A 14,124-nucleotide genomic window follows, 5' to 3' on the forward strand; every position below is an offset into this window, starting at 1 on the left:
TTCTATTTCCCTTCAAGCGTCATCATTTTCCATACCCCAAACCGGTTGTTCAACTCCAAACCAGACCATTTTCTGGCAGGCACACCAACTGTGTCAACATTAATCACAACGTAATTCACATTACATTTGTCAACTTCCAGACCCTCGTCCATGTGTGTGACTGTTTTTTTTCCACGTTCCCAACCTGAAGGGTAGTCATAATCTTTCAGCCTTAGTTCTTTCCTCACTTTGGTCTTAATTTTTCTCACGAATGAATTTTTCCTAGCCATGCCATGCCCACCATCTACCAAACTCACATCATCCACACTACATAGCGGCGCCGGGCTAGAATCGGACACTATGTGCACATCTATATGTCCAACACTCCCACACATATTAACACCACCTCGAATAGGTGTGATATCGTGCATGACCGCTATATCGTTCCCACTTCCAGCTCCGCACCGGCTCGCACCAAAAACACTGACGTCAACTTTACAAAAAGCTTGCGTAACATTGTGCACCTGATGGTCAGCCAACTGGTCCTCCAACATTAATATTGTTTGCCGCAATGCTTTGTTTTCATTTTGCAACTTTCGGATCTCCTCGTCTTTCACCTTCGTGACACACTCGAACCCACCAACAATGTTCACGGCTTGTAACTCCATTTTACTCTTCAACCTAACAACTTCCTCATCTAGCTTTGCTATCGTCCCCTCATTAGCTTTGTTCCGCATATCTATGTCTGCAATTGGATTCAATGTTTTCTCCACTTCGGTGGCAACTGCCATATCACTAACTATATTACGCACTGGGTTGTACACATCATTTGACTTCACTCCTACGCGATCACCAGATGGATGAGCCATGTGTACCCTCTTTTCAAGAAAATCATCTACCACATCCAGCCACACTCCATCACCTTCACCGATGTTACGCTCGTACAAACCACCATCAACGTTGACATCACCACCATCTCCCAGGTTGTTTACATTGCTATCACAGATGTTTCCCACAGAATCGGCTACCAATCCCTTGTCCGTAGCCAAAATGTCATGATCGTACTCCAAAGACCTTAACCTATCAACTCTTACCTGTCCCAAAAAAAGGGAGAAAAAAAAATCACACTAACATCACGAACATTCACACGCCATCCATTACTAACAAATTTTAACCAACAGGGCATGTACCTTGAATTTGCCTAATGTTGCGAAATCCAAACCTTGCATCTTGCTCACCAATGCACCAATGTCCCATTTCAGGAATCTTAGGAACATATTCTCCGTTTCAGGCTTCACTATCATGAAATGTTCACAGATCCAATACTATGTTTCAAACACAAAAATCATTACATTACGTCGTTAGCAAAACAACAAATGCATGGGTAAAACAATTCAAATAGTCACAAAACATTGAATACTAGATACCAGCAAGGCAACAACATATCAAGTGACCTTTTCCAGCGTATGGTGGAAATCTTTAATTAAACCCATCAACGTTTGTAGTATTGCACCAGTCCAATTGTATGCACGGACGGTCTTCAGGTCATCAATGTATCGCACAAATGCCCAACTTATTGTCTCTCCAGAATTAGCAAAGAATAGTTTCCCACACACATACAGTGTCAACAACTTCGCTGCGTTCTCCTCGTCCACCTTACTTCGCACACACACGGCTTCTTCAAACAATGTCTTCACGAGCTTTGATGTTATCCTTACGGTGTTATGACTCCTCCGCTGAATGAAATCCGATGTCGGCCTCTGAGAAAGGGAGAGATCAAGATGCCTAGTACCACACTGGATCCCAAACAAAAGTCTTACATCGCTCCTACAAAGCTTCAACAAATCCCCACTGATGTTGAATGCGTCACTGTCACGACTCGAACCCGCCTCTATGGGTTTAGCTTTGTAACCGGCCAGTAATCCTTGGATTACCAAAGGCCTCTTGACATAATAAGATATAGTAAGGGCTGCGGAAGCAAATATATAACATATACAAAGTCCATTGAGCTGTGAAGACATACATAGGACAGTTAACTTAAAACCTTTTTATAAACTTGTGAGTGGCGACAAAAGATACAATATTTACACATCACTCCATCTACATGTTATCAGAAATCTTGTCCAAATACAACATAGCATAAACATAGTCTAATATGATTACAAAAATAGCCACAAAACTTGACTTCATTCGGAACCTCCTCGGGAGGCACAAAGGTTGGCTGACAAAAACTGAAACATAGGCCATAATCCCTAGGCCTGGTCACGTGCCTACTCACCTACATACATAATATAAATAGTGAGTGAAAGCCCAGTGAATAATAACAGAGTAAAGATTTTACTAAATGGTGTCTATATAGAAACAAAGTCATGTACATAATTGGATATCATAACAGAGTAGATTCATAGGCATAGTTACATGTACATTCAAAACTTATACATACATCATATCATAATACGTGGCATATCCGTTAGCATTAACAAATCTGATGACCCACAAGGAACTGCCATGAAGGCTTTCTGATGACTCATTTGCACAGAGACGTTTCCGATGACCCATAAGGGACTTGATGACCCGTAAAGGGACCTGATGACCCATAAAAGGACGCATATCATATGATGCTAAGGATGTCACGAATAACTTTCAAAATCTTGGACAATTATTCATTCATTCAAAACATAGAGTAGCATTTCAAAAGACTAATCGTTTCATGTCATAATGTTCAGAAAATATTTAATATTGAACGTAACTTTACAAAGTTATTACTCACAAATAACTGGTAGCTCCGAATAGACGGCAAATTGGGCAATTCACGTATCCTGAGGTGCGTGACCTACACAACATGGCAGATTCATACATTGAATACACATGCTCGGATTGTACAACTTATTTCATTTATTCTTAATGTGTTTCTAGCCTTTAACCTCATATGGGGTCTTAAACATGGCCTAGGAGTGCCTAGGATGGAATGAGAATGCTAGAATGCACTTGAAAACATCTTTCAAATTTTGCTAAAAATAGAGTCCACGCTCGAGCGTGGATTTCCTAGCTCGAGCGGACATACAAGAAATGAAGGTTCACTCGAGCGTGACTTCCCTTACTCGAGTAGACTGTAAACTTTGAAAAAATGCTGGTTAATTGTTTTTCACGCTCGACGGACGTTCGATCCCCGCTCGAGCGTGAGACTCAGACCCTCGCTCGAGCGTGACTTATGTCGCTCGAGCGTGCTGCAAAACAAATAAACTTCTAGATACATGCATTTCACGCTCGAGCGAGCTTATGGTCGCTCGAGCGGAAGTGCACGCACTTAGAGTGCTCGCTCGAGTGTGAACTTCTACACTCAAGCATGAATGCAAAAATCTGGAATTTCCAGATTTGATCTCCAAGCTTCAAACTCAAACCAAACACTTCAAAACTCATCCTCTTAGGCCAAAATTTTGAAAAACACTTAGAAACTCATAAAACAACATGTTTAAAGGATCATTTCAAGAAATCATGACCCAAAAGCATGCCAATTGTACACAATTTCAACTTAATCTTTTTGAATGTTTCATGAACATAACATCCATGAATTCTCTTGATCTTGAGCTTCTCAAAACATGATCAAATGCTATAAAAACAACTTAAAACTTGATGATCTCCCTAAATCAAGATGAATTTCAAACATGCATGAGGGAATCCCCTAGTAATATGCTCTCAATGCATTGAAATGTACATGCATGCATGAATTGATCTTCCTATTTACTTCTTAAGCATGATTCTTACATCTCATAGCTCAATTCTTGAATTCATAGATGAATTAACTCAATTACACAATTAAGATGGTAGATTCCTACCTTAAATCTTGAATTCACAAGAGTTGAAGTTGAAACTCCCAAATCTTCTTCAAATGTCCACACTTTCAAGCAATTCTCCCCTAATTCAACTTTGATCTCAATTTTCCTCCCTCTCCTTCTCTCCCACGTTTTTGAGCATCAAATGAAGAAAAAGAAAGTGTAATCCTTAACTAAAGGAGTTAAAGTGGCCTTATATAGGCTTATTTAAATTGGCTTGATTAAATTGACTTAAGTTAATCACATTGGCACTAATTATTCTAATTTATTTGTTCCGAATCGATTTTCAATTGAACCTACCATAAAATTCTAAAAATCCTAATTAGCACATAAATCAAGTCAATTTTTGATTCGGATGCCGATAAGTCCTTTAATTCACAACCGAAACTAAACATAAACAGATCTTTCTACGCCTAACAGATATAAACACAAAATAATGCAATTGCACATATAATTAACTCAGGTTTTTTTCCTTAATTACTCAGTATACATAATTAATCATGAATTAACGTTAATCAGAGATCGGGGTTGTTACAATCACAGTGGTTGTCTTACGTCCGTATGATTTTCAAAATTGCATCATTAAACTTCCTGAAATCATTGTGATTCAGTTTGTTAATTCAAATAGCCTTAATCATGATCCAAAATGGAGTCCTTTTCAACTGTTTAAAATGACCACCCCTCAACGGCGATGTTGTTACAAGCTTAACAATGCCCGCAATGTTTGAATGGAAATTAATCTATATAGGTGCACTACATGACGGCCTGTCAGCAGGATTAACACCTCATTCACCAACTCCCTGCTGGATGACTTTCGATTTCTTGAACAATATGCGTCCTTGCATGTTAACATCCAGCCTGTTTGGTTTCGAATCACATGCACCTTTAAGACGTTTTCATTTACATGAACACGTCCACGGACTCCTGCTAATGTCATCATCTGTAATAGCATAAATAACATATTAATTCGCTACCAATACAGAACATAACACACCATAACTAACACACCAACATACAAATTCCACAACGCATGAATACAAACAACATGCATGACACCCCGACCCAATAAAACAACATTTCCAGATATAATGTTGCAACATCACACACAGTTACACATCCCACAACAAACATTCGTGAATTGCATGAAGCGAAATTTGAAATTCCATACAGCTAGCCAACACACCCAACTAATAATTGTGGACAAATTTAAATACAAATAGCGGAAACCATGTCCAATATAAACACTTGATAATTTAAAACCATACAACGCAAACCATGCCAAGAACAACGTGCCCATTGTTCAGTAAACATGTAACATATACCAACTACTTCCACTACATACTAATTGACACTGCTTACACCTATTGCCACACTCACACTAACATCTCTCATATCGCCTAAACCCCAAAATTTACCGCCACTATACTTGTACACACCACAACATACTGTCACACATATCAAACAAAACAAAAAAACAAGATCATTGCACTAAACAAAACCACACATATAAGCAACATGGGGCGTTGCCACGAAGCACTTTTGACATGTTCACATTCGGCACTAAACAACGCGAATCATAAAATCACAATACACACACAATACCCACACACCCCAATTGAATTGGACCTATGTGCCACATACCACATACATTAACAAGATTTCACAGACTTGACAACACCACAACCCCCCTGCTACGAATCACATTGAAAAATGATAAGAATGTAACACCGTTTCAACGCACATCCCAAAACCCAATTCACCGACAACATACAGTGACCCAAAATATACAAACCCGATAAATAACAGTCACACCCACCACACATGGTTCAGATATGTAAAACCTACACCCTACCATAATACACACAATAAGGTAATAAGGTGCAATATACATACACACACACAATGCCATCGACATTTTCTAATCAAGACTCATTTGTTACAGAACATCAAAAAAATATCATCAAACCACAACCACCTAGCATTTCAACCATACATGGAACATATCAACCACAAAAATAGCAAAAAACAATGGTGTCACATACCTTCCCCACACATTATTCCAACGACTGACAAATCTAAACATGTCCTTCAGCGTCTCTCTCGTTCCCTTTGCAAACTTCCTTCGACTATCGTTATGTTGCAGTGTCGCTAATCACCTTCCAGTGTCACACATACAAACGATCATAACCTTTCAATTCTTGGAAACAATTCAAACGAAATTGCCAGAAATTAGGGACTTCAAATCTTACCTAATCTATAATCGTCAAAAATTAGGGTTTTCAAACCTTGCCTAATCCATAAGCAATATGGGGTTTTGTCAATAAGGTCATGTGTGTCACATGGAATGCATGCCCCCCATAGTAAGAAAACACAAAAAGCCTTAGTGAACTTTCCAATGTTGTGGCACCCAGTGATCACCCTGAATGTGACACACGGCAAATACCAATTTGGGAAACACACCAACATCTGTCTGTGCCATACCACACCATCACCTATTCACGCGTTCAGAAAATAGGTAGTGGTATTTACGTCATTCAGCAATAGAAATGACCAAATAGATCAAAAGAAAAAAAGTTGGGACTAAATAGAGCACAATTTCAACATTTAGGATTTACTAGTAACTTTCCCTTTAAAAAATATCTAAAACAAATATATTTATTTTTTTTCAAATAACAGGTTGCAATCACAAAAAAAAAAAAATGCGTTGTTCCGGTCGACCGGGGAGGATGTCCAGGTGGACGATCGAATAAACCCAATCCGCTCTTTCCAAAATTCAAAATTCAAAATTCAAAAATTCCTTTTAAAATTCTTTTCAAAACTTATAACTGAATAAATTTTTAATTACTCAAAACTCAACTTACAATTTCACACTCAAATCACAACTCCAAAAAGAGAATCACAATTCTAAAACTAAACCAAACACAATCTAAAATTTTTTTAAACTTTTTTTACTAAAGACAAAAATAAACCCAAAAAAAAATGCCGAAAAAATATTCCCCAAACGCCTCAAAGTAGACACCTAATATCTTTACACATAAGCTAGCTAGCATAGCTCACAATCAGATTATTGTTACTGTAGTTCTGCATTGACATACATATTGTTGGTGAAAATACAAAAAAAATTATATTTTATTAATAAATAATGTAAAGAAAATGAGATATAAATAGATTAGGTTGAGGCACGAATATCTCGTAAGTTCATTGCAGTAGGAAGAACTCAAATACCGATGAGCAGCCACTAAATTCTGACTTATTCCCTCCAAAGTGTAATAGCCCAACCACTTGTCGTATAGTTCAAGTCAACTCTCCAAAGCTTCACGAAGAACAACACCCTTCTTTGGCTAATAATCTCTCAAATGTAAAAAATAGTTGGTCTAGAAAATAGTAGATGAGTAGAACAATATATAGGCTATTAGGATCTTACAAATTACACCAAAAATAATGACCAGTAAACTAAAGAAAATGGCGAGTCCCAAAATCTCCAAATAGTAGCTCACTACCAAGCCTATGACCTTCCAATAATTTCCATTCATGGACAAGACAAAAGGTTATTAAAAAAACTACATAAATAAATAAAACATATTAAAATGATCCAACAATCCTCCACTTATTTTAATATTAACAAGGACGAGATATAACCAAACAAAGATAGACTAGTATGCATCATAAATGTGTGCTCTGCATTGAACTTTTATTAGTGAAACAGCAACCTTTACTCCAGAGTCAATAGTGATCTCAGACTTAAATTATGACAGCTTAGGAGAAATAAAGTATTACTACTCACACATAATGATCCAAGTGTTGACATAAACTTTTAACAGCCAGCACATTACGGCCTTATGTTTATCCCAGTTTTTATAAGCATATTTGAGAATAAGTCTTATTTTTATAAAAAAAAAAAAAAATAGCCCCATTTCCATACTCATATAGGTAAAATCTGTCAAGAATATTTTTAAAATTTACACACATCACCCAATAAAAATTACAGAATTTCATTAAGAGTATAAAGACTCAATATAAAATAAGACTAAATTAAGTATCCAAAAAAACGATAAATAAACAAATAAACACAAACCAGGCTGCTAGCCGGCCTTGATTCGGAAGTTGTTTTGTTTTATTTGTACTGCTTCTTTCTTTTCTTTTCTTTTTTTTATTTATTTTTTTCTTGAGTATCATCTTTTGAAAAAAAATTTGTCAGCAAAACGAGAAGGGAAGCTGAGGTTTATCCCATACATAAAATGTTGAGAAAATTTTCACTTACTATTTGACTTGTAATGTGAATGCTGTTTTGCAACGATATGCAACAACAAATTTTGACCCGCACTTTTCGTCTACATCAATTTCCAAGAAAAAAAATTCTTTTAATTTCAAAGACTTATAATAAAGGAAAAAGAAAAGAAAAATGGAGGATTTGTGAAAAAAAAATTATAATTATTTTTTCTTACTCCACAAATATAAGATTCCAACATAATACAAAAAAGAAAAATTAAAATATCTGAAAAGCTCATCCTTAAAATAACGATCATTCTGTTTGGTTCTTTTTTTCTTGACTTAGGGGTTGTTTCGGATGTCTTAAATAAGTGTACTTTTTATCTTTTTATACTAAAAAATTGAGGAAAAAAATATAAATGTTTGGGTTAACTTTTTGATTTTTTATAAAAAAAATATGTATTAAAAAATTATATAAAGAAGTGTATAGGAGAAAATTAGATATGTGTGTTATACAGCCGTACAATCTGTTGAGCCGAATTAGTGGTAAGAAATTATTAGCTATTTTTTGGACATTGCACTGGACGGTTTTGTTTGGTCTGTGCGGGCCATCACGGATCCCATTTTGATAATCTGAACCGTTCAATGTGTAGAACTCGTCGAGTACTATATGCCTATTAAAAATCACGTTGATCGGATATCGATAACTATCTGATCAAATTTGTTTTTTTTCAATCGTTAATTATAGCACTATTCATTTTTTTATACAAAACTGATTTGATCATGTAGTTATCGATATCCGATCAATGTGATTTTTTACAGAGATATATTACTCGACGAGTTCTACATATTGACGGTTCAGATTATCAAAACGGGATCCGTGATGGGCCCCCATGGGCCGAACAGCAGTGTGTGAAAATTGCACCCAAATTGTGTAATTTTTTAAATTTTTTTTTATGAATAATGATAACTTTTTAACTTTTTAAGTAATTTTTTGACTTTTTATCTTTTTGGGGATATGCCAAACTTGACCTTAATTTTTTGAAAATTGTAAAGTTTTTGTTTGGTTAGCCAAAAAATCTAAAAAAGCTTTCAAAATCTCTTTTTTAGATTCTTTTTCCAAAATCTCTGTTTAGTTCATTTTTATGTTTTGATAAATATATAGTATGTACATATATATATAAAATAACCATTGTAATACTTTTGATGCGACAATAAAAAAAATTTATTTATTGTTGAATACATCCTTTAGGTTGCTCTCACTCTCAACATGTGGAGAGAAATTTGAATTTATAATAATGCAATTTTTAAAAACCAAACATATATCTATTTTTAAAACATAATTTTTAAATCACTTTTTTAAAAGATAATTTAAAAAATTGAAAGTAAACATGATGAATCATTCTATGATATCGAGTCCAATTTTCAAAAGGCTACAACTAACCATCAAAATATAATCCACACCAATGTCAAGATGTCAATTTGTTAGGTAGGGTTTCTATGGGCGCAGGCCCGCAGCCGACACTACCTCTACTCACTAAGTAGATAGAATCCACACGACAAGAATCACACATCAAATGAGTTGGTAAAATCAAATATGTTAAAAAAAAAATACCATAAGTACAGCGTTATCTTTTTTTTTTTTTTGTTTATTATTATATATATATATATATATATATATGTACGGGAAATAAATACACCTTCTCGTATAATCCTGTTGACCAAGTCCACGCTCCTCCGTACGACGTCGCTTTGTCACCTGAAAACACTAACGTGAGCTAGCCGGCGGGTGTGTGCCGGAAACCTCTCCGATGCCTAAGTCAGCAAACTTGACAAATAGACAAAGCTCAATGTATTCAGAAAGCAAAATTGTATGTTGCGTTACCTCCTCCAAGGTGATGTTTGTGAGCTTTTATAGGTTTCGTGTGACACAATCCTAGTAGGACTCGTACTCCTCCATGCAGAGTCCTCCTAGGATTCATACTTCTGAAAGATAATGTTTATCCTTCAACACCCCCCACTGCTTAAACCAAGTGGGATGGTTTTCACTATGGCCGAACTACGACATAACCGAAATAAAACTGGCTATGCTGAGCCACAGAGTAGGCCGAACTATCCTTAGTTCGGTTCCACAGTTACCCCATACTCATCTCGGTTCTCTCATGTAGAAATCATGGTGTGTTTAGACCGAGCTTCCGTGTAGCAAAGTTCTAACCGATCTAACCATAATACGCCGTGACCGGACTAACACTGAGACCGGACTAACTCCAAGTTGCCTCGGACCGGAGTAGCTTTACATCATCTTAGGACGAAATAACTTTACCTCTCTTGGGCCGGAGTAACTATATCTTTCTTGAGCCGGAGTAACATTACGGCCTTTTTACCCAGTCCTTCGTACTTTGGGCCACAAAGTTCATCTCACAACTTGGCCCAATTTTCACCAAAAATTATCCTCTCAATATATTATTATTATTATGAAGGTTTATCAAAGTCCTGGAGTTAATCATTATTTTATTGAGTTTTTATTGGTTATTTGTTTTTTTATATTGTCTATTGTTTCTTCTCCTTTGTGCATGTAAGGGTTTAATTTGGACATGTTTGACTTCAGCAACCTGACCTTAGCTTGATCATTTTATTTATTTATTTTTATGATTTAAGCAATATATTTTTGAATTTGATATAAATTTGAAAAAACAAATTAAAATTTAAATTAAATTCATATTGGACTTGGATATATACCACATCACAAGCAATTCAGAACCCAAATTATATGTACATACAAACACACACACATATATATTGTGTGAGTGATTTTCTGACCACACTGCCCGCCTAGTAATCAGCTGGAGAGCACCGACAGAATAGATGGTTTCAGCTTACCTGCAACAGAAAGAAAAGGCTCCGGCGGGGGCTCTTCCACCCAGGGGCACTCCGACGATCAAGTCAGTATATCTCTTAAAGATAATCAAGTGCTAAACTTACTACTCAAAGCATAAAACTGCGTACCTTAGACCCACAGGGGTGCCTCTCTTTTATAGTTACCTTAATCCTAGTCCTACTAGAAGCGTGACTTCTATGGACTCCCATTCAGTACTTACTTTGGATTTCACAAGAGATAAAGATAAACTCCCTAAGAGCTTTATCCTTATCTTAACAAAGTTCCCTTTTAACTTTAGGACTCTTGTCCCCTATCCATTTATCTCGGATTCCGATATCTTCGGAGATAACCTCGGCGTCACAACCAGGACACGTGGCACCTCGGCTGACACGTCGGCGTCACCTTACCACGTGTTGGTATTTCAAAAAATACATCCCCACATATATATATATATATATATATAATAAATATAAATTATTAGCCATTGAATGACTTTGAAGTTATGTTTGAATCATTAATTTATGTAGGAATTTGAAAGAAAAAAAGAAACAAAAAATATGAAAAAATATAGTTACATTTTACTCACTTTATCATTTTTGTTTCTCACTTAGAAATGACCATTGTAGTAATGCATTGATTCTTCGATTCTCATTCCCTACTGTCTACATATTTTTCATCATATAAATTATTTATTTTGATATTATTAATAATTTTATTAAAAAAATGTTAATAGATCTAATTTTAGCTAATTAATAAAAAAAATAAAAAATAAAAACTCAAATTTGTGAGAAAGTTTGACTCAATCAAAACCAATCCGTTATTTACGGTTCCTGAAAAATTGAAACTAATCCAATCCGTTTAAATCGTAAAACCAATCCGAATCAATCCATTTAAACACGGATTGGATCGGTTTAGCACCGTGGATTCACACAATTAAATAACAAAAATATATATATATAACATTTTAATTTTATAAAAACATAAAATCTAGCATCATATTAGTTCCACAATAGTAACATGTCTTTCCATAATAGCGACATACTATTTTAGAATTTAAAACTAGTTCCACCATACGTATTTAAACCATTAAAAATTAAAATTAAAAACCAACAAATAAAAGCAATAAAAAAAGATACTGTGCGGGTTTAGATTTGGGTTTAGATTTTATATTGAATAAAAGAAGATACTATACAGGAGGGTGTATAATATAAATATAGGATATTTGTATACGGTCTGAATCGGTTCTAATCTGATACCGTGGGGTTTAATCCGAAACCAATCTGTGGACTACAAATTTTTAATTTTTCAATCTGAAACCGATCCATGGATTCAAAAAACCAATCTAAACCTACCGGATTGAACTGAACCGGATCGAATTACGAATTTTACAAATTCCTTACTCAGTCCTAAGTTTGAGCCTACCTGTAATTCAATTTTTATGCTCAAATTCAAATTAGGTAAACAAATTCACATTATAAGTCTGTTTTATACCACTCTCAACACAATTTAAATTAGGCTTGGACAGATTATAGTGCATTTTACCATATTTTTTTTGGTCGGGTCAGTTTACCAACTTTTGAAAGCCTCACTTAAGAGGAATTATTCGGTCTTTCGAAAATTTCACATTGACGGCATGTCTAACCAATAGTAAGGGGTTAAAAAATACATAATACTAAGGCCTCGTTTGGCAAGTGGTTTTTTTAATCAAAAAGTCAAAAAGTTACTAAAAAAATTAAAAAGCCAATAACCCATACCAAAAAGTCAAAAATTCTCATTTCTCTGTACTTTTTGCACATCTTTTCGTAAAAAGTCAAAAAGTTATCCCAAACATACTAATTTTTTTTACATGATATTTTAATCAAAAAATTAAAAAATTACTAAAAAAACTTATTCCCAAACGAGACCTAAAAATAAGAATATGATAAAAAAAAAATGACATGACCTCATTAAATAGATGAGTAATGATTCATCCCCCTTTTCCCCCCACCCCCTTTGACCCCCTCTCTCTCTCATTGGTTACCTTTTTTTTTCTTTTTCTTTTTTTTCCTGTTCCTCCAATCACCGCCTGCCACATGACAAAGGGGGTGAGGGGGTGACCCCCAAAAAGGGGTCCCAAGCATTATTCTAAATAGATACATGACCACTTAGTCTTCCTAACCCGTCGAATAATTTCTGCTCACTCAGACAAGGGGTTAGACACCCTTTCGTAAGTGAATTGTATGTACTAAAAATATTGGACCAGTTTGTTGAAGCCCAAGTGAAAGAGCCAGGATGGGCTAAGCAGAACAAAGCCCACGATGTCTCGGTTCAAGACGCTGGTAAGCCCGCATTGATGTCGCACGTGCAGAGCTATTAGGTAGGTACCGGTTGGGTTAATCTGGCGCGAGTTGAGAAGTAGGGTTTTGTATCAGAGATACTAGAACCGCCGCCGAGGTCTAGGGTTCTCTCCTCATTCATTCAAGCTAGAGAAGAGAGAGAGAGAGAGAGAGAGAGACACACACACACACACACACACACACACACAGAGACGCCATGGGTAAGGAGAAGAAGAAGAAGAAGAAAATGTTTACTTTTATTTTTTTCATTTATGTGTTCATCGATTTCTCATAGACTGAAGCTTTTGTTTCTTCGTTTGTTGATTTGTGTAGCGAGGATCAAGGTTCACGAGCTGAGGCAGAAGTCCAAGGCAGAGCTATTGGCTCAATTGAAGGATCTCAAGGCAGAGCTTTCTCTCCTCCGCGTTGCCAAGGTCACTGGCGGTGCCCCTAACAAGCTCTCCAAGATGTACTCTCTCTTTCTCTTTCTCTTTCTCTTTCATATTCACATAATAATCTCAAGTGTTAATTTGGGAATTTGGATTTTGGTGTAATTGGATGCAGAAAGGTGGTGAGGTTGTCGATAGCACAGGTGTTGACGGTGATCTCGCAGAAGCAGAAGTCGGTTCTGAGGGAGGCTTACAAGAACAAGAAGTACCTGCCTCTTGATCTTCGTCCCAAGAAGACCAGAGCTATCCGTAGACGCCTCACCAAGCACCAGGTACTAATCTGATATTTCATTTAGCAAACTCTCTTATGTTTTTACATGACTTCGATTCAAGAAATTTCAAGCTTCTCATCCTGTTTTCACTGTGATGGAAATGCTAACTTAGAACAATACAGTAGATGCAACATATAGCAATATGTTGTCTCCTCGACACTTCTTAAAATTATCTATCTTTTGATGAAA

At 35.9% G+C, this 14,124-nt stretch overlaps 1 protein-coding gene across 1 annotated transcript in view; it reads left to right on the forward strand.

The window, feature by feature from the left end:
- LOC114266972 (large ribosomal subunit protein uL29) overlaps nt 1–14,124 on the forward strand; it is a 57,726-nt gene that overhangs the window by 40,444 nt on the left and 3,158 nt on the right. Inside the window, exons 2-4 of the mRNA XM_028207957.2 lie at nt 13,409–13,435; nt 13,548–13,683; nt 13,779–13,935. Of these exons, the coding sequence (XP_028063758.1) occupies nt 13,432–13,435; nt 13,548–13,683; nt 13,779–13,935 (297 nt within the window). The 5' untranslated portion in view covers nt 13,409–13,431. The remainder of the gene's footprint in view (nt 1–13,408; nt 13,436–13,547; nt 13,684–13,778; nt 13,936–14,124) is intronic.

The sequence above is a fragment of the Camellia sinensis genome, chromosome 14 (assembly GCF_055761805.1).
Source record: "Camellia sinensis isolate YWXY chromosome 14, ASM5576180v1, whole genome shotgun sequence".
Taxonomy (NCBI): Eukaryota; Viridiplantae; Streptophyta; class Magnoliopsida; order Ericales; family Theaceae; genus Camellia; species Camellia sinensis.